General features: G+C 44.4%; 1 protein-coding gene across 1 annotated transcript in view; it reads right to left on the reverse strand.

Moving 5' to 3' along the window:
• GAN (gigaxonin) overlaps positions 1-19550 on the reverse strand; it is a 53106-nt gene that overhangs the window by 9198 nt on the left and 24358 nt on the right. Inside the window, exons 2-9 of the mRNA XM_020903713.2 lie at positions 17889-18003; positions 15489-15839; positions 13811-14028; positions 13472-13593; positions 10334-10446; positions 8693-8842; positions 7647-7783; positions 7250-7378 (exon numbers count right to left, since the gene is read on the reverse strand). Coding sequence (XP_020759372.1) covers positions 7250-7378; positions 7647-7783; positions 8693-8842; positions 10334-10446; positions 13472-13593; positions 13811-14028; positions 15489-15839; positions 17889-18003 — 1335 coding nt within the window. The remainder of the gene's footprint in view (positions 1-7249; positions 7379-7646; positions 7784-8692; positions 8843-10333; positions 10447-13471; positions 13594-13810; positions 14029-15488; positions 15840-17888; positions 18004-19550) is intronic.

Consider the following 19550-nt stretch of genomic DNA (forward strand, 5'->3'; position numbering starts at 1 on the left):
CCAGGCAGGCTGAGATGACAAAGCTCGGGGCGCCGCCAACAGGAGGAGGCACAACCCCCACACCCCTATCTTGGGGAAATGCTCATCTCCCTCGTGTCACTGAAGACTGGGTCGTGTCTGTTCCGGAAGGTGGCATGTACTGAATCACAGAGACTGCACTATCCAGTGTGCGTCTGTCCCTCAGCACAGTGTTTCTGAGATTCACCCCTGCTGTGGCTTCATCATTATCTCATTTCTTGTTATTTTAAGTAGGACTGCCCTACATGCATTGGAGAAGGAAATGGCAGACCACTCCAGTGTTCTTGCCTGGAGAGTCCCAGGGACGGGGGAGCCTGGTGGGCGGCCGTCTGTGGGGTCGCAGAGTCGGACACGACTGAAGCGACTTAGCAGCAGCAGCAGCAGCCCTACACGGTGTAGCAGAATTTGTCAGCCACTGACCTGTTCAGGTTCATCTGGGCAGCCTCTAATGTCAACCTTCCCTTGTGGTTCAGCTGGTAGAGTCTGCCTGCAATGTGGGAGACCTGGATTCGATCCCCTGGTCGGGAAGATCCCCTGGAGAAGGAAATGTCAACCCATTCCAGTACTCTTGCCTGGGAAATTCCATGGACAGAGGAGCAGGACAGGCTGCAGTTCATGGAATCGCAGAGTTGGACACGACTGTGGGATTAACTAACTTTCCAGTGTCTGGCTATTGTGAGTGAAGCTATTTTGGACATTAGAGGGCAAAGCTCTTTTGTGGGCTTATGCCATGGAATTGCTTGTTTATACGGTTAAAGGTATATTTCCTTTGATAAGAAAATGCCCACTGCTTTCCAGGTGCTGTGTCCTTTTGCATGTCAATGAGCAACGTGTGAAAATTCCAGCTGCTGGGCATTTCTGCCAGCTCTTGGTACTGTCGGTCTTTTTTCACTTTAATGATGCTGAGCATCTCTGTGTGTATTTACTGGACACTTTGTGTATCTACTTTGGTGAAATGTCTGCTCAAAGGTCTGTTCATTTTTTAAACTGGGTTTTCTGTCTTACTGAATTTTTAGATTCTTTTTCATTTTACGGTTACAAGTCCTTTGCTGGATATGTGCATCACAGATCCTTTTCCCCAGCATGTAGAGTGTCTTTTCATTATCTTAATGGGGGCTTTTGAGAACAGCAGTTTTTTAATTTTGGTGAATTCCAGTTTATCATTTTTTTTTTCTTTTTATAGTTCATGCTTTCTATGTCCTTCTAGAAAATCTTTGCCTATTTCAAAGTTGCAAAAGTTTTTTAAATTAAAATTTCTGGAAATTTTATTGTTTCAGTGTTAACATTTAGGTATCATGATACACTTCAAGTTACCATTGGTATATGGTGTGCAGTATGAGTCAAGTCCTTTTTATCGTTACATCTAGGCATACAGATAGCTAGTTTTCCCAGCATCATTTGCTAAAAAGACATTTCTTTCCCTGCTAAATTGCCTTGGCTCTTCTGTTGAAAACCAATTTAATAACCACAAAAAGGAGCCAGGGCTCCATGAAGAAGTGGCTGATTCCACAGCTGAGACAGAAAACACAAGATGAGCCTGGACCATCTTGTGCTGCCATGGAGGAAGCATTTCAAAAAGGATGAGGTGTGTCAGAGGACACAGCTGACATGCAGCTCCTGACGGCCACAGCTGGAGCAACTGGAGCCACACAGGAAATGACAGTCCTGGATGGGTAACTCAGAGAATAAAATAAACATCCATGAGTCCATACTGATATAAATAAATGGCTCAATCCATTAAAAAGAAAATAGGGCGAAGGGACAGGTGTTCTTTACAGAATTCCAGCTAACAAAGGGAGAAGGAATGAGGGAAGCAGAAAAATCACCAGGAGGCAAACACCATGGTTCTAACTTCTGTGAGGCCAGTCCATTGAGGTTGCTCAATTAGTGGTGAAAATTTAAGGAGAAACAGTATATTCGCATATTCTCAAATTATCTCTTCCAAGATATTCATGAATTACAAAGGGAGAAGCAGTGACCTTACAGTGGGGAAACCCCACAGATGGCACTTAACCAAGTCATCAAGATCAGCATCACCAGTAATGGGACCAAGTGTCTCTCCTGCTGCCACCGGGCAGAGAAGGGCCCAGAAGCACTTATGAGGGATCCCCACCCCAAATGCAGAACCTCAGCCTCGTCATGAGACATCATCAGACAAACCCAGATGGAGAGACATCGAGAAAAAACTATCCAATAACCTTCAAGGGTAAAAGATATTAGTGGATGAACTGGTAAAATTTGAATAAAGTCTGTAGTTTACTTAATAATATTGTACCAGAGTGAAAAATACTACAGTGTGCAAGATGTTAACAGTAGGAGAACCTGGGTGAATGGCTTAAGGGAACTCTATTTTTGCTACTTTTCTACAGGTCTAAAATTATTCCCAAATAAAAGGTTTTTGTTTTTGCTTTAAAACAACACAAACTAGACTCTGCTATATAATAACGTTCACTTAAGTAAATTTGATCAATTTCCTTTCATAGCTAAAGGCATAGCCAGGTCAGAGCAGACCTCAGTTAGAGGAAATGTATGTAAGCCCTTTAGCACCACCAATGTCCTGGCCTTCACTCACTACTGGAGCACGGAAGATTATTTCACTATGAGCAGCGCTTGTTTTTCCCAATGCACACTCTCTCCAGATTATTACAGAGTGGTACATTCCCTATTTTGAATCCCAAGAAATGTAGCAGCAGAATGTTGTCCAAGATCACAGAACTCAGAGGCCAAGCTGCTATAAAGCAAAGATCTGATTCCTCTAATATCTGAAAGCTGATTGGTATCAAGCAGTTTGTGGGACTGGGAATACACCTTGGCCGCTGCCTCTAATAAATAGAAAAAGGGAAAAATCTAAGAGCTCTCCCTGTAAAGTGAAAATGGGCGATCGCTGACCTCGCGTCCTACGGGCACTGGACCCATGGATGCTTGCGGCTGAGGCTCAGCAAGTCTGAGCACGCCCACTGCCTGCAAAACGCTGGGAGCACCTCTCTGGAGTGCCAGGAGAGATCTCAGGTCCTCAATAGTGTCCTGCTCACAAAGCCCGGACGTAATCCAGACGTACTCAACAAAAGAGCCAGATAAATAAGAACCCCTTCTCGGGGGACTAAACAATTAACAGACGCCAACTCTGATGACTCAGATGATGGGATTATCTACCAGGCAGGGATGTGGATACAGCTAGCACAACGATGCTCAGTAAGCAAAAAAGGAAAACAGGCTTATGATGGAAAGATGGGAGACTGCAGCAGAGAAATTTTAAAAATCTAACATGCTACCTGAGGAAGGTAGAAAAGGAAAAACAAAATAAACCCAGAGTAAGTAAAAGGAAGGAAATAAGATAGACAAGAGGAGAAACCAATGAAACAATACACAATGGAGAAAAGGAACACTGATGTGCAGGCTCTTTGAGAAGGCAAGTGCAATGCTAAACTTTGTCAACAGAGGGTGCTGGAGGGACTGCAAGGCTTGGGGAGTAAAGGGCTTCCTCCCTGGTGGTGGTGGTCTGCTCTGCCGTCTCCAGTGTGCAGGGGACCCGGAGGAGCTCACCTGCGGGGTGCTCTGCTGGCCAGCAAGCAGCTTCCTGCGCACCAGCTCTGGCCCCGCGTCCCAGGGCTCTGCCGTATCCTGGGCCACTGCACCCCCGCCCCCACAGAGGTGCATCCCAGCCCTGCAGGGTGGGGAGCAAACTTCCAAGGTTGTTCCTTCCTGGGACACTTTCCCTTGGTCCTAAAGGCTGCCACTGCACTTGTTTCTTGGCTATTTCTGCTTTCATCAGAGTCTCCTCTCACAGGTTAGCAGTTAACTCCTCCTGCTAGTTAATCATTAGGTCGGTGACCACCTAACCACCTGTTTAAGTTCATGGAAAGCTGATGGCTATTTTCCAAACTGCAGCTGACTCTTCTACTTGTTCTAAGTGAATTAAGTGGGGATGTGATGGGGCACCACCCTTGCACTTGCGAGTCTTTGATGGTGGCACTGAGGTCTGCACGCTCCTCAGGATGCAGTTCTCTACCTTGGCAGGGGAGGAACGTTCCAGTGACTTCCACTTAACCCTTGCTCCCATAATGCTCCCTGACCCGCAGGTCAGAGAACCATATGGGGATGTGGATAGTGGTCAGAGATGTCTATCCAAGTATACATTCATCAAAAGATGAAGCTGACAGGTCTTGACTTCAGAGAATAGTTAACATGATTTATCTGTTAAAAACGAGAAGGGGAGGGCAGAAGCAGTAAGACACAGGACGGCTGTAAGAAGTGAGCTGCGCTCCAGAAGAGAGTGGGAAAGGCCGAACACTTTTCTCAACCTCAGATCACGGAGGGCCCCGAGGAGGAGGCTAAATACTAATGTCTTTACTTGGTAAGCAAGGGGTAACTAGGAAGAATCTCCATCTGAATGAAATGACCAAAGGCAGATTAGTCTTTCAAAAGCACAAGTAGGTGAAATGTATTAGAGAGACTGGTTAGAAGGCTAAGGACACCGCCCGTATGACAGTGAACTCGCTGGAGTCGTGGCAGAGAAATAAAGGTGGCTATGTGTGAAAACCACTACAGAGTTTTAAAAAAATAAGATTTGGCAACTCATGAGATGTGAAGCGTAAGAGAGAATCAAAGATGACTTTTAAAGAAATACAGACCACTGGGAGGATGACAGTACTAGTCTAGTACAGTGCTAGAAGTAGGAATGCAAATAACAGGAGTAGATACACTTGTCTTTGTGGATATGAAGTTGTTACTGTGACTCGGTATAAATAAGGGCAATTTTTTTTTAATTTTGCTTTCCTTCAAACAGTTTTGCTTTTAGTCAGAAACACAGAAAATAGTAAGATGTGGCATTTTTCCAGGAAACTTTTAACCTAAAAATAGAGAACAAAGACAGGAAAGACAAGAGATTACTTAAAAACAATAAATGGTCTTCAATCTAAGGCAGGTTGCTCATTTGGCAGTAGCTTCCAAAGTATGCAAATACCACACACTTGGGAACATCTGAGCTATAAAGAGAGAAACTACTCATAGATGTTTTCCCCCTTCGATAGGTTTTCATGGGAAAGACTAAGTTTTTAAGGCACTGCTGCGTGGTAGCTGAACTGGTGGTCTCTGAGACCAGAATGCCCAAGTTCAAATGCCAGCTCTGCCACACGCTGCCTGTGTGTTTTGGGGCACATGACTCAACCTCTCTGTGTTTTGATTTCCTCATATGCAAGATAGGAATGAAAAGAGTACTTGTATTTCAGAGGGCTGTTTTGAAGATTAAATGTGTTAAATGAGGTAATATATGGCACTTAGTGTTATATGTTTATGTTTAGCTTTATCTAAACAAGAGTCCTGTATATTGACAACAGAAATCAAGCTTTCTTCATTCTATTTGTGAACAAACACTGAAGAACTTGAATATGAGCAAACTACAGATAAGTGAATTTTACTGGAAAGTACTTTAAATAGCACTGAAAAAGTAACAGTCATGTTTAACAATTACGAATGAAAGCAAGTAATACTCTTATTGAAAAAGTGAAAAGTGAAAGTGAAGTCGCTCAGTCGTGTCCAACTCTTTGTGACCCCGTGGACTGGAGCCCACCAGGCTCCTCCATCCGTGGGATTTTCCAGGCAAGAACACTGGAGTGGGCTGCCATTTCCTTCTCCAGGGGATCTTCCCAACCCAGGGATCGAACCCATGTCTCCCGCATTGCAGGCAGACGCTTTACCATCTGAGCCACTCTTATTACTTAATTCTCCGTAAACAGGAGACAACCTGAGAGAAATCTAAAAGTGCTAATGATGACAGCATATCAAGGCAGACTGAAAACTTCACAGCCAGCTTCAAGTCCCATACAATCAAAACAGGAATAGAAAATGGTAAAACTATAAGCAACCTTGATTACTCCAGCAAGTGAGATACAGCTCTCTAGCTCACATTATCCAAACAGTAATCCAGTCATTATGAGAAAGGCTTTTATCAATATTTTATCAGAAACCAAATGTACTGACCCCTGCTTGTTAATGAACTTGGGCAACTTTTTTTTTGGGGGGGGCAACTATTTTGAGATTCATTTGGAAAGGAAATTCATATACTACTTTGTACTGTGAACAGTCAGCCCTCATAGTAACACATATGGAAGAAAAGTGTAGAAAGTCTTTGAAATTCTGTCCCTGTCCCGACCATAGTAGCAAGCATTCTCAAATTGCTCTCACACTTTGTCTAGTAGATTTTCATAAGATTGTCTGCCCCCAGTAACTGAAGGGAAAAAAACAAACAAATAGGCTATGCAAGCATCATAAAATTAAAATACATTAATAGAGAACATACATATTTCTAAAATCTTGGCAACTGTGCACTGTTTATGCTAAAATAATATGAAATTAAACATTATATTCTGGCACCCCCTTCTGGCAACACAATCGAAATGCTATCACAAGATTAACTTTAGCACAGCAATTCCCCTATAGGATCTGAACATATTACTGCAAGAAAAACGCTGTTCAGTGGTTATAATAAAACGTGTGAGAGGAGCGAAGTGAGGGGGATTGGACGGATGCTGCCCACTCCACCTCACATGTATGGCAGCCCGTCAGATGATTTAAGAATCTCTGATACCACATTTACTGAGTGTCTGATACAGGCCAGGGGTGACGGAGGCCAGAAGCTAGGACCCAGAGCTGAGCTGGAACCCGCCCTGAAGGAGCTTCAGCTCACAGTCACAATCCAAAAAAGACAGGCATGGGATCACAGACTGAGGAGCCTAACTCAGACTGGGAGACATGAGAAGGCCTTCTCTTGGTGGTGATCATTAAGCTGAGTTCTGAAGAAGCCAAGTTAACTGGATAAACGTGAGAAGGGAAGTTTCAGGCAAAAGGAAAAGTACGAAAGCACCGAGCTAAGACAATGATACCATGTTTTGGAGGGAAAATGTCACCCAGTGGGACTCAAGTGAAGCACCTGGGTTGAACAGTAGCAGAAAGAATACACACAGGTCATGTCACAAAAGGCCATGAGTTAAACTTTCTCCTAAAAGCTATCAGAAGTGTCAAGGTCTGCTCTACACTTCAGAAACATTTTTCTCTGGCTTTCCTATGAGTTACCAAGACTTCTGAAGTCACTAAATAAATATCCAGTATGCATTAGATATAAATATATGAGTTCAGTGAAATAATTTGAAAGCAAAACTAAATGAAGCTAAGACATGCCTTTGAAAGCATAAAGAGAAAGTTGCAGAAGCCACACAAAACCATTCATAAATACCTTTTAAACTCATCATGGTAGAACTCCGACTTGCAAGTTACCATCTCGCCCCCCTGGATGTCCTCGCGACTTCTGACTCCCCCAAATACATACAGTTCCATGGCGACTCCACAGGCCACCGCTCCAAACCTGAAAGGCCACATAATGCATACATACTAAGCTTTGGATTCATCAATATATCTCAGGACTTGATTCCCTAATTCCTCTTTTGCTTGTTTTAGCTCTGCGACATTCAGTGTTTCACAAATACATGAGTCTTCCTTTTGCAGGGAGTGGATTATTCATTTAGTGTTATACGAACCAAATGGCAAGTCAAATAGAAGATCCAATCAAAAGAAAGGAGAAGCGAAAGCCAGGCGAATGGGGCTCTGCACAGTCCACATCCCCGCTCTCTCACCTTCTCTCTTTCAGGGGACAGATGGCGGTCCACTGCTGAGTCCGGGGGTCATAGCATTCCACAGACTCGAAGAGTTTCCCATAGGACCCTCCACCCATGGCATAGATTTTCTTTTTCATAGCTGCATAGCAGCCAATCTGGAAGGAGGAAGCAACAGTGGGGGAGGCAACATTTATCATTAAAAGTTGGCTGAGTCAACACCAGCTTGGCTGGAACCCTGGGAGATGTTTGGGAAAGGGTCTGACGGTAGGAGTCTGGTGCCTTCCCATATTACAACAGAGGCTTTCAAAAATGGGAAGAACATGGGTAATACACACACCGTCCTCAGGGAAGGATTAGCTCCACCTAACCTACTCCACTAAGTGAGATAAGCACCCAAGCCTTGCTTTTAAAGGAGCTTTCCAGGCTCTCTTCTTTCACCACCCTTTGAAGAGTCCAAGATGCAGAGTCCACAGAACAAGATGTCACTCAACTCCTGCCCCAGATTAAGTCAGCTGGAAGGGCACACACAGTAAGCGATCGTATTACCAGTGAGTCCCAGTACCAAGGTGTGAAATACCCAGGGCGCTAGAAAGACTCTGGCCTGATGATGAAACGCCCGTCTCCACTAGGCAACAGAAATACAGACCCTGAACAGCTAATGGGAGCCCTCTGTTTTCATTCTTCTCAGAAACCAATGGCAGTTCTTCACCTCTGGATCAATGAGTTAATGTTTCCTCCCAAGCGTGCATGACGATTAAGAAAACAGGTTTGGGAGATCTGATTCCTGCCTAGGTTAGTGCCATCGCGGAGTGTTTATCAGGTGAGGGCCACAGACACAGCAGCGCTGCCCAGAGCCCACTGCCCCCGTGAACTCCCTCACACAGCTCCCCAGCTTGGTGTGTGACTGGCAACAGTGAAGGCAAGAAGCTACCAGCAAAGACAGACTTCTGTAATGTTAATGCTTTAACACTATCAATTGCATTATAAGGCATCCGTGGGAAATGAGGAAATAGTAACTTTAAAATCCAGTGTGTGAATTAGTTATCACAAGGTACAGTTCTCACCTTTCTAACCATGGTCAAATCAGGTTGCTTTGTCCAGGTTTTAGAATAAATATCATAACATTCCATTGAAATTAGCTCTTTTTCACCATCTTCTCCTCCTAAAACGTATAGCATGCCATCTATCTCCACAATTCCAAAATTATGTCTTGCCTGAAAAAATAGTAAAGAGCTTTGTAGACAAAAGGCCGACTATCATATTGAAAGCTGATAATCATAAATTTAATACAAATAACAGGTATTATTCCATTCCTGCAAAGAAATACCAGACTCAGAACTGTGTCTCTCCAACAGTTCTGCTTTCCCCAGAAGCTCACTTTTCTATCACAAGAGACAGAGAACCCAAGTCCAGGAATTTCCCGGAACAAGGGAATTTCACGCGAGGTGGATTCACTAGCAAAATACTTACCTTTCGCTCGTCAGCTCATGACAAGAAAAAGAACGATTACCACCTGGTTCCATACAATGATTCTTGTTCAGCAGTGGGCAGTAGTGGCTCCCAGCTGACATGTGAAGTTGTGTAAGAGCCCCAGCAACAGGCTTGCCCGTGGCGGGGAGGGGTGGGGTATGGGCCTGCATGAAGGCTGCCCACGGTGTGACACTCACCCACTCACAGCACTGACCACTCAGACAGAAGCCCCTGCCATCCAAAAGTCCATGCAAACAATTTAAAAAGGCCTAGTGCTAAGACCATGGCATCTGGCCCCATCACTACATGGGAAATAGATGGGGAAACAGTGGAAACAGTGTCAGACTTTATTTTTTGGGGCTCCAAAATCACTGCAGACGGTGATTGCAGCCATGAAATTAGAAGACGCTTACTCCTTGGAAGGGAAGTTATGACCAACCTGGAAAGCATGTTAAAAAGCAGAGACATTACTTTGCCAAAAAAGGTCCGTCTGGTCAAGGCTATAGTTTTTCCAGTGGTCATGTATGGATGTGAGAGTTGCACTGTGAGGAAAGCTGAGTGCTGAAAAATTGATGCTTTTGAACTGTGGTGTTGGAGAAGACTCTTGAGAGTCCCTTGGACTGCAAGGAGATCCAGCCAGTCCATCCTAAAGGAGATCAGTCCTGGGTGTTCATTGGAAGGACTGATGCTGAAGCTGAAACTCCGATACTTTGGCTACCTCATGCGAAGAGCTGACTCATTGGAAAAGACCCTGATGCTGGGAGGGATTGGGGGCAGGAGGAGAAGGGGACGACAGAGGATGAGATGGCTGGATGGCATCACCGACTCGATGGACATGAGTTTGAGTAAACCCCGGGAGCTGGTGATGGACACAGAGGCCTGGCGTGCTGTGATTCATGGGGTCGCAAAGAGTCGGACACGACTGAGTGACTGAACTGAGTGTGTGAGGAGGGCCGATGTGGTATGAAGAGACAGAAAGCAAGGGAGGCAAAAGGGGAGCTGAGGGCCAGCGGGGAGGCCTTGCTGAGGAGGAGGCGGGCAGCGTGCCACGCGGGTACCTGGCAAAGGACTGAAGCAAGCGTGTTCCCAGGAGGTGGGGTGGAGGGAACGAGCACATCAGGCAGGCATCTTGGCGGGGCCGCTGTCTCTGTCATTATATCAAAGGCAGAAGCAAACAAAAGTGCTAACGGGGGTGAAAAGAAACACCAAACAATAAAAAGCCAGGCTTTGTTCACCTCGTTCATCGGTGGCAGTGCGGTCCATGTATTTGCATCCGGGTCGTACTTTTCTCCTGAGCTCAGGGTCTGCTTGTTTTCATCTTGGCCCCCAAATACAAACAAAAACCCTTCTGAAAAAATCAAAGGAGACACACAAGGAAGTTGAAGCGCAAGTTTTCAATACCCATCCCCAGGCAAATGCAAATACTGTGAAGGCAGAGACAGTATGTGGAGACACCTTCTTTGATGACAAGCGATTCGAGATCTTTGTCACACTTCACTCAATCCTTGATGACACAGTTAATCTGTCAGTTACTCCAACCATTTCACTTCACTCAGAATCTCTTGAGCGGATTCCCACTTCCCTGTGGCTTAAAAGGAAAACCGACACCAGCCCACACAGTTATCAAGTGACTCTAAGTTACCTCAGTTTGTCTGTTCTGTTCCCCAGCCCATATTTTAAAATAAAATAGGTTTCTTAGAGGAGAAGCAGCCAAAGAGACACTATGCTAAAACGGAAGGGAAATGTAGGCTGGAGAGGTTACCATGCATGGAAACCATTTTGCTCTGAGGGCATTAGCAATGTGGGAAAAACGCAAGCTTTCTCTTAATGGCTGTGAGGGCATGAAGAAGATAGAAATCTAAATCCCAGGCCCACAGAGAGTGTGGTTTCTGGCAGGAAAGCCTCTCCGAAGTTCTAACCCTCAGGACGCAGGCCAATCAGAATGATAAGCCAAGTTTAAATCTCCTTGCTTAACTAAGAAGTCTCAAAATTTGAATTTGATTTACAGTAATTACAAATTAGTGTTTTTAGGCAACTGGCAGAAACAAATGCAAAACTTCTATGGAAGACAGTACCTTTATCTAAGTTTTAGAATCTTATTCTAAGATTTAAGTCATTAAAGTTTTCCTACAAATAATTTTTAATAAAATGATCAGCACCCAGCCAAAGATACTCAGGTAAACAAAGGAACTAGACTCCACGAAGATGGAGCAGTAGAAACAGACAATAGGAAGTAATCTAGAAAAAGACTGCAAATTTCAAATGTTAGAGTAATGAGAGATGACAAAACAAAAATGCTCACTATGTTATTTAAAGATAACTCTATATGAAGGGATGGTAGAAGTGACATGGCAGGTTTGAAAAAAAGAAAATTCTAGAGGGAAAAAAAAGATTAAATAGATTGAATAAGACATTCAATGGATGGATTTAATGGCAGATTCATCACAAAGAAAACAAAACAAAAAGAAGGCAGGAGGCAGGGGATGGAGTAAAAGGTCTAGCCATGTTTAATCTGACTTCCAAAAGCAGAGGGACAGAGAATGAGCAAGGACAACATTTGAAGACATAATAAATAAAAATTTTCCAGATTTGATGAAAGGCCAAGCTTCAGAGTCGAGATGCCCAACAATCCCCAGATATGGTAAAATTTAAAATAAAATGTTCACCTAATACTGAAATGACAGGGGGAAAAAGACCAAAACAAAAACACAACCTTAAATATAGTCCAGAGAAAAGACAGAGTTTTATATCTGACAACTGACTTAACAACTAGGAATAACAGAGGTCAGCAGAAAAATATCTTCAGTGTGCTGAACAATCATAGAGGCCAACCTAAAATTCTACACCCAGCAAACATATCCTTTAAGGATGAAGGCAAAATAATGACATCTTTAGACAGATCTTAGAGTTTGCCATCATTAGACCCACGTTAAAGGAAATTCAGAAGGATGAACTTCAAAGAGAAGGAAAATGATCCCGGATGGAAAGTTTGAGGAGTAAGAGGGAAAAAACAAAGAAGTTGGTAAATATATGGATAAATCTAAATGAATACTACCTATAGGTATGTATAGAACATAGATTAACAGAACACATATACATGTAAACATTTACTTGTAAATAACCATGTATTTTGATACTGTAAAACTGTGGAACATGAAAAATAGCATATAAATGTACTGATTAACTCTACACTTTTTTAACAATACAGGCTGAGGATGCTAATGTAACTTTCAAAGGGACAGAGACATAGAATATAACTTCTAATCTGGTAGAGAGGGAAAAAATTGAATGACAAAAAAAGTCAATCAAGTTCTTTTTGAAAGAAGGCAGGAAAAGAAGAAACGTGGAATAGGCTGGACACACAGAAACTACTCAGTCATTTCACAACTTTGGTCAACATGACTGGAAACAACTCCTCTCCTCACTGTTTCAAGTTTCTGAAACTACCACCCCTCTAGGAAACCTGAAAGTCAGTGATACAGGAGCCTTTGTGGTAGGTGTGCATGTGCGAAAATCATGCACAACTATACACATTATGGGAGGAAAATTTAAGGAAGGTAAGTCTGAGAAAAAGAACAGAGAAATCAGATCCATGTTCTGTTGCCCACACCACTCCATTTGGCTGACTAATAATGAAAACATCAATAATAGTGGAACCTACAATTCCATTTCTATTCCACAGCTTTAGCCATATCTACAATATAGTACAGTGTGGAAGAGCTTAAAAATGTTAACGTAATGTTAGTGGGCAAACAGAGACTATGAAAGAAGAGCTCCAGGAAGACTGATGATAGTTAGAACGAAGTGAAATGGCACCTGTGGGACAAAGTCAGCAAGGTAGTGAGAATTTCCAATAACGTTCCAAACTTGCAAAGGTTAATTAAAACATAGTTTCTATAGTAAAGTAACTTTAAGCCAGAACTAATTTAGGTAATATTTTCTCAAGTCTCCTATGAAATGCCTGCTCTTACATGACACTTTCACTTTGGATGTGTGTTACATGCTGTGACTCTAGAGTGCTGGACTCGCCAAGATGGGGCACTAGCATGGCTCAAGGAAATCTGCGTCTCAGATGTGATCATCCGGCCAGCGGGTGCTAAGAGTCACTTGGTCCTGCTCTTCTAGCAATTAAGTCATCCAGTAAAAATGCTCCGCTACTGACGTCTTAAAAACAGCTACGTATTTAAGACTTGGGAACAGTAAGGACTGGTCAGAAGACCCTCTTCTTAACACAATCTTGAAAGCTAGAGCCGCGCTAAACATGTCCCCATAGAGGGTCAATGTCTTTAAAAGGTTCTGAGTCATCCTGCACAACACTGAAATTGCATCTCACTTGATCTCGTGTTTAAGTGAAGCAGATGAGGGCACGCTACCTGCCGAGAGGACCCCGTGGTTGATCCTCGGCATGCTCAGAGGGGCCAGTTCGATCCACAGCTGCCGATTGGGGTCGTAAAGGGGGCACATACATCGCATCGCTGCCGTTGGCTTCCGCGAACTAAGAGGAGGCAGATGATCAGTTAGCAGTTACTATGTTTATATTCTGCTTAGAATAACCACTATGAGTTTTACTGCTCTCAAGAATGTTTCAAACATTTAACAACAACAAAAATCGACCCCTATTTAGGCTTTAGATACTGAGAACTGTCCTGAGTTCTTGTGCACATGGCAATCTCTCTTCCCTTACTTAGACCACAGCTCACGGCCACGCTTACACTCTCTCCTCTCCACCCACGGTCACGATGCACTCCGAGTAGCCGCGGGGCTTGAAGCTGGCCAGCATGGCCTCCCCCTGCTGCGGCTGGCTGAGGGGGATGTTGCTGCATTCCTTGACGATCTCGCGGACCAAGGGCTCGTTGAGCATCTGCTCCCGTAAGTAGCTCGAGTCCAACCCTGAAACCCACAGTGCTGACATGACATCCTTCATGTGGACCTGCAGAGCAGGGCGGAAAGCACGGGGAGGAGAAAGGGAGAATATGCATTTAGAAGGCACATTTTTTGACCATAGAAAACTACAGTTGTTGACAAGTGAGATGATCAACAGGCAAGGAGTAAGGGCCAGTGCTGCTTGAATGTGTGAGGTGGCCCCTTTCCTTTCTACTTCCTCTGGCCTTGATAAACAAAAGTTTAACTTAAAATATCATCACTTCAGATTCATATCTGCTGAGTCACTGCAAAGTCTCAAGAAGCTTCCATCACACCCTACAGGGTTCCCACCGCAACAGGAAAACCTACAAGAACTCTGCTATGATTTGCTTTACCTCACTAACTTGGGTGTGCTATGAGTTATATCCCATTTATACAAATATTAGTTACTGGAAGAGCTTGATACAATATGTCAACTAGATAATGAAAATGTACCAACATTAAAATTATAAGAAAAATCGGAAAAAGCCCAAGTTCTAAAAACAAAAATCGTGACAACTATGTCATCATTTCTTTGGGAATAACTACTAAAAATGATCTAACATGTATAATATGAATTGTATGCCTTTCATGCTCAATCATTAAATTTGAACCAAATGACTACAGCACTCTACATATGTAAGGTGACTAGTTTTTCTGGGCTTTGGAATCATCATTTTAAGGTACACTCTTCTACACCCTGAGCAATAAAGGCCCGCAGTCCTTACAGCGTCAAGCTGGCATTAACCAAAGGATGAAGAACCGCCTTTTCTTTCCCAGCAGCCACTCCAACTTTGACATCCTCATGGCTTTAAGGCAAGAAGAGGGTCAGAGAGAAGCTAGTTCAGTGGTGTTGGCAAGTTGGAAACTCTTCTTTCCTCTTTCCTAAGCTACCCACCCACCCACGTGGAAAACAGAACACTGACTGTAGCAACTGAGCAGAGACTAAGAATGCGGTTTCCAAGTGGACACAGCTTATGGACCTACAGAATTTAAAAATACAAGCTAATCATCAACATGTAAATCAAGGGTCACTAAGAACAATTAACAACGCAATTATGCATTCTGAAAGCCTCTCCAAAATGTTATATATTTATTTTGGAGCTAGCCTCTAGAACATACACATGAGATTCAAAGCCCTGTGATGTAAAGGCTAAGGCACCCTCCCTGAATGTGGTAACGGTCTCAAACCTGATATCCTCTAACACATTTCCCATTAAAAACAACATGCGAAGGATGTCAAGTCACTTTTAAGTGTTAATATTTTCACTGCTATGTGATGAGTTACACTCACTCTGGTAGACGGATCAGAAAAGAACCAACCGCTTTAGAGAGCCTGTGGGAAGATGTTTTACAGGTCATGGTTTAGACCACAACCCTGCAAGTTTGTCAAGTTGGAGGGGAAAGATAAAACATGTAAAACTGGGGTGAAGAATACACAAACAGAACAAGCAGGCGGAACGTCAGAGTCAGAGCAGGCTGAGGCACCTTTCGTAACTCTGCGTCGTGCGCGATCCAGCGGATGACCGCCTCGAACACGTATCTCTCGTTGCCGACGTTCAGCTTCTCGAGGGAAATCACCTCCTTGAGCTTCTGGGGGCTGAGCTCCAGGAACTCCTCGCAGCCGCTGGCGTCCCGGAAGTGCGTCTCCAGGTACTCGGTGGCCAGGTAGTGCACGTGGTGCAGGCAGTAGTGCAGCGCGAAGTCGCGGATGCCGATGCAGTTCTCGGCGGCGATGCAGCCCTCCAGGAACTCGCAGCACAGCGCCTTCAGGTCCGTCAGCAGCAGCAGGTCGGCCGCCTGCACCACGTCCTGGATGGTGTCCTCGCTCAGCCGGATCTGCGGGGCCAGCACAGGCAGTTCACATCTGAGACTGTACGTCTAGAGCCCACGCCACTAATCTAGCAGGCCAAACCACCGGGAGCTCCCCTTTCGAGGTCAAAGACGACTGAGGAATGGCAGATTGCACACGGTTCAGCTGTGGCTTCAAGAGCAGACAGAGGGCCCCAGGGCACCTGGGGACGACACAGGCCGTGCGTGGCTGGTCAGCTTCTCCCAGTTCTTGCCTCACTTTGCCCACACGAACCACCAACAGCCCTTCTGCGTGAACTGTCCATGGTGCTCACGCTTAACTCGGAGGAAAACCTTACATAACTGAAATGCTTATCAGGAAGTGGCAAGCTCTGCAATTCTATGGTAAACAGAAAGGGATTTCTATAAATGCAAGCACTTCAACTAATGAAAATCTTTCCTCCAAATAAATTAGGGTCCCTCCTTTTGCCACATGGTATACGAAAGATACCATGTGGCCCTGCTGAAGACAGGGAGAGCCACACTGCCTGAGGGGCTGCCTTCTGGACCCCAAACACCGCACTCGTGTGAAAGATACCATCTGGTCTCAAAGCTACCTTCTGGAATAAATCCCCCCAAAGTTCCATTGCGAACATTTACTTTTCCTTAATTTTCTTCAGTTTTCTGATTGATGCGTCTTCCTCCACCCCCTTCACAGTTTTTCTATGCTACGGTGAGGCAACATAAAGACACAGGCCCCTAAAATACTGCCATGATCACAAAGGGTCCAGAGTCTCCCAAGGAATGGGTGCTTATCCTCCACAAGGAAACATGAAGGAGGGATCTCACAGTGAAGTGCAGTAAGAAACATTTTACCATGATTCAAGATGCACATGTTTGGTACCACAGGTAAGTAAGGTTTCAAGTTCCAAATGCAAGCCTGAACACAGACATGCTCAACTGGCTTCTAACCTGTCATAACTGTTGCTGAATTGATTTTACACGTTAGGTAAGAGTTGGGTCCTATGTCTGGTTTTGTGATGCTACAGAGCATTGCCAGTATTTTAAGGGCTGTCCCCAAATGGATTTAAGTGCATTTATTTTAAATAATCACACACATAACCTTACTTCCACACACTCACCACCCAGTGTTTAGAGAAAAGAGAAAGTGGTAACATTGTGAAATGAAATAGAAGGCTTCAAAGAGGATGACAGTCACCGAGTGTGATTCTGAACAGAACGAATGTTGAGAGAAAAGTAAGCAGTGCACTCAGAATATTTATGCAGGAGACAGAGACTTTACAGGAGAAAAATCAGAAGAAGAATGAGGAGAAGGAAGGAGGGAGAGCAGGACACGCGCCCTTAAGAGGAGCAGAGAGAAAACGCACTCTCAAGGAACCAGGCATAAAGCACATCAGCATCCTCCTAATTCAAACCCAGATTGTTAAATCTTCATGCGACCCTTTAAACCACATGAATAGTGGGGTACTGGGTGGGGTGGGTCAGAGGAGGGCAAAGAAAAGGAAAGGATCCCTAGCCACTGATCACTTCCTTCCTTGGGTTTCATGAAATCCCCAGAAATATAAGGGTACAGAAAGTAAAGGGGAATGAGCAGGAAAGAGTCAGGCGGGACAGGACCGAGGCATCGAGAAGACAATGCAGGTGCCCATCACCTGAGTCTTGAAGTCTTTACCTCTAGAGAATAATCCCCACCGCCCACAGAGGTTCCTGGGTCCGTGCCATGGAGACAGACCGAGTTCCCCGAGAGTGTGGGTCCAGGGCAAGACGGGAATGGAGGTTTAGACACAAGAAGATGGCAGTGAGGGGGGGATCCCATGTGCACATGGCTCAGACTGGACGGTGGCGCTCGGGATGGGAGAAACAGCCTGGGATCTGGGTAAATCAGCCTGCTTTTCTTTCAAGGGCAGACCCCAGAAGAAGGCACGCAGGTGCCACGTGCGGGAGGAGACGCAAGTCAAGCCCGCGGTGACGGAAGATGGAGGGGACGGGGTTGCTCGGCCAGAGCGTGGATGGAGGAGACCCTCACCCTGAGCCTGAGGGTCTACTCAGCCCTCCTTCCTCTGGGTCTCAGCATACCTGCCCACTGAAGATGTAATCCAGGATCTCTCTCATAACCATTACCGATATCCCTTCAAGTTCAATCTTATAGGTTGATCCATCATCTTTTGGAGGATTATAGTTTAACTTTGTCCTAAGAAAGGGAAAAAAATGTAAAATTTCTATGAAAGAACAGAAATAGCTAGAAATATTTATGCACTAAATACTCTACAAAGTATATGATACTTATAGATATATGAATCCCATCTAGAACATTTTGATTGTTAACTTCGGAGCAACATATGTTCTATGACTTTCAACTGCAAAGTATTTGTTCAGTGGTTCAGTGCTTCTTAAAAACCAGGCGCAGCACACAACCAGAGCGCTAAGGGCGTGGGAGTGAAGGTCTCTGTCTCACCTGGGGAACCCGCCCTTCAAGCTTATTTTCCCCTGTATTTAACTATCCAGTTATTTTCAATAATGTAACAAGGACCCCACACATCCACCACCCAAAACAAAACCTCGACAATAACCTGCTTCTAACCAAATTATCCTCCCATTGGTTCATTCCCCTGCTTCCTCATCTGAAGTAACTATTAAACCAAGTCCTGTAATTCAAGTTTCCCTTTTAAAGTTTTCTATTTTATAAAAGTGTTTCATGCTGTCTCTAACCTTCTGGGGCTGTTTTCATTTGCTGTTATATTGCTGAGTCATTCATCTATCACAGCAGCTTTGTTTGGGTGTTTTTGGCTGTATAATATGCCACTTTCCTGTTGATGGGCCCCTGGGCTGTGGCTCCCGGTTCGGGGTATTGTGAACATACTGCTACGTACTCTTCTGTGTGTCTCCTTTTGTAATATGCTAAAGAATTTCTTTTGGGTGTACCCCTGGGAGTAGAATTAAGCTAAATTCTTTTCCAAAGTATGAGCTAATACTCAATTATTCTGCCCAGTAGCTGGAGCAGTTTTCAGCCTCATCTGGTATGGGTAAGGGGACTGTGTGGACCTGCAAACTCTACGACATTGGTCTCTGTCCCACTTCCTAATCCTGCCAGGCAGTGAGTGAAGTGTAGTCTCTGGTGTGGTTGTGACTGGTCTTCCCTCACCACCCAGGTGCTGAACATCACTTCACAGGTCCGTGGTCAAATGTGGCTCCTCTTTCATGAGATACATGTTCAGTTCAAGTTTCATTATTAATTGAGCTCACTGCCCTCCTCATAGTGAGGTGCAGGCCTTTACTAAATTCTTGGTAAACCTTTGGAAGACTTGATACGTTTTTTTTCTTAAGGTGATGAACAACTTGAAGAATAATTTTTCACAGTCAATGCTTTCTGGGTCTTGTTTAAGAACAGGTCCTTTACCCAAGGTCTAAAAGATGCTCCTAATTAAGCAGCGACGGAAGCGAAGACACACAGTTAAGAACCCGCCCAAAGGCTTGGAGTTGGTAGGATGAGGCAGCCATGGAAGGAGGGTGAAGGATGAACGAAGTGCAGAACAACAGATGGACAAAGTCTTAGGAAACAGGTGAGTCCCCAGACCCTTGCTCCACGTAGGTAACAACTCCCCTGCCCATCTGAGGAAGGCTGCCCAGCTCCAGTGGAAGACAAGTGATGTACTCTGAAGGGTGTGCAACGGAGAGTAGTTTAACCGGCCAAAATGCTGACCAAATATCAGGACAGAATAGATATTTCCAGCTATACAA

This window comes from Odocoileus virginianus, chromosome 20 (assembly GCF_023699985.2).
Source record: "Odocoileus virginianus isolate 20LAN1187 ecotype Illinois chromosome 20, Ovbor_1.2, whole genome shotgun sequence".
In the NCBI taxonomy this organism is placed as follows: domain Eukaryota; kingdom Metazoa; phylum Chordata; class Mammalia; order Artiodactyla; family Cervidae; genus Odocoileus; species Odocoileus virginianus.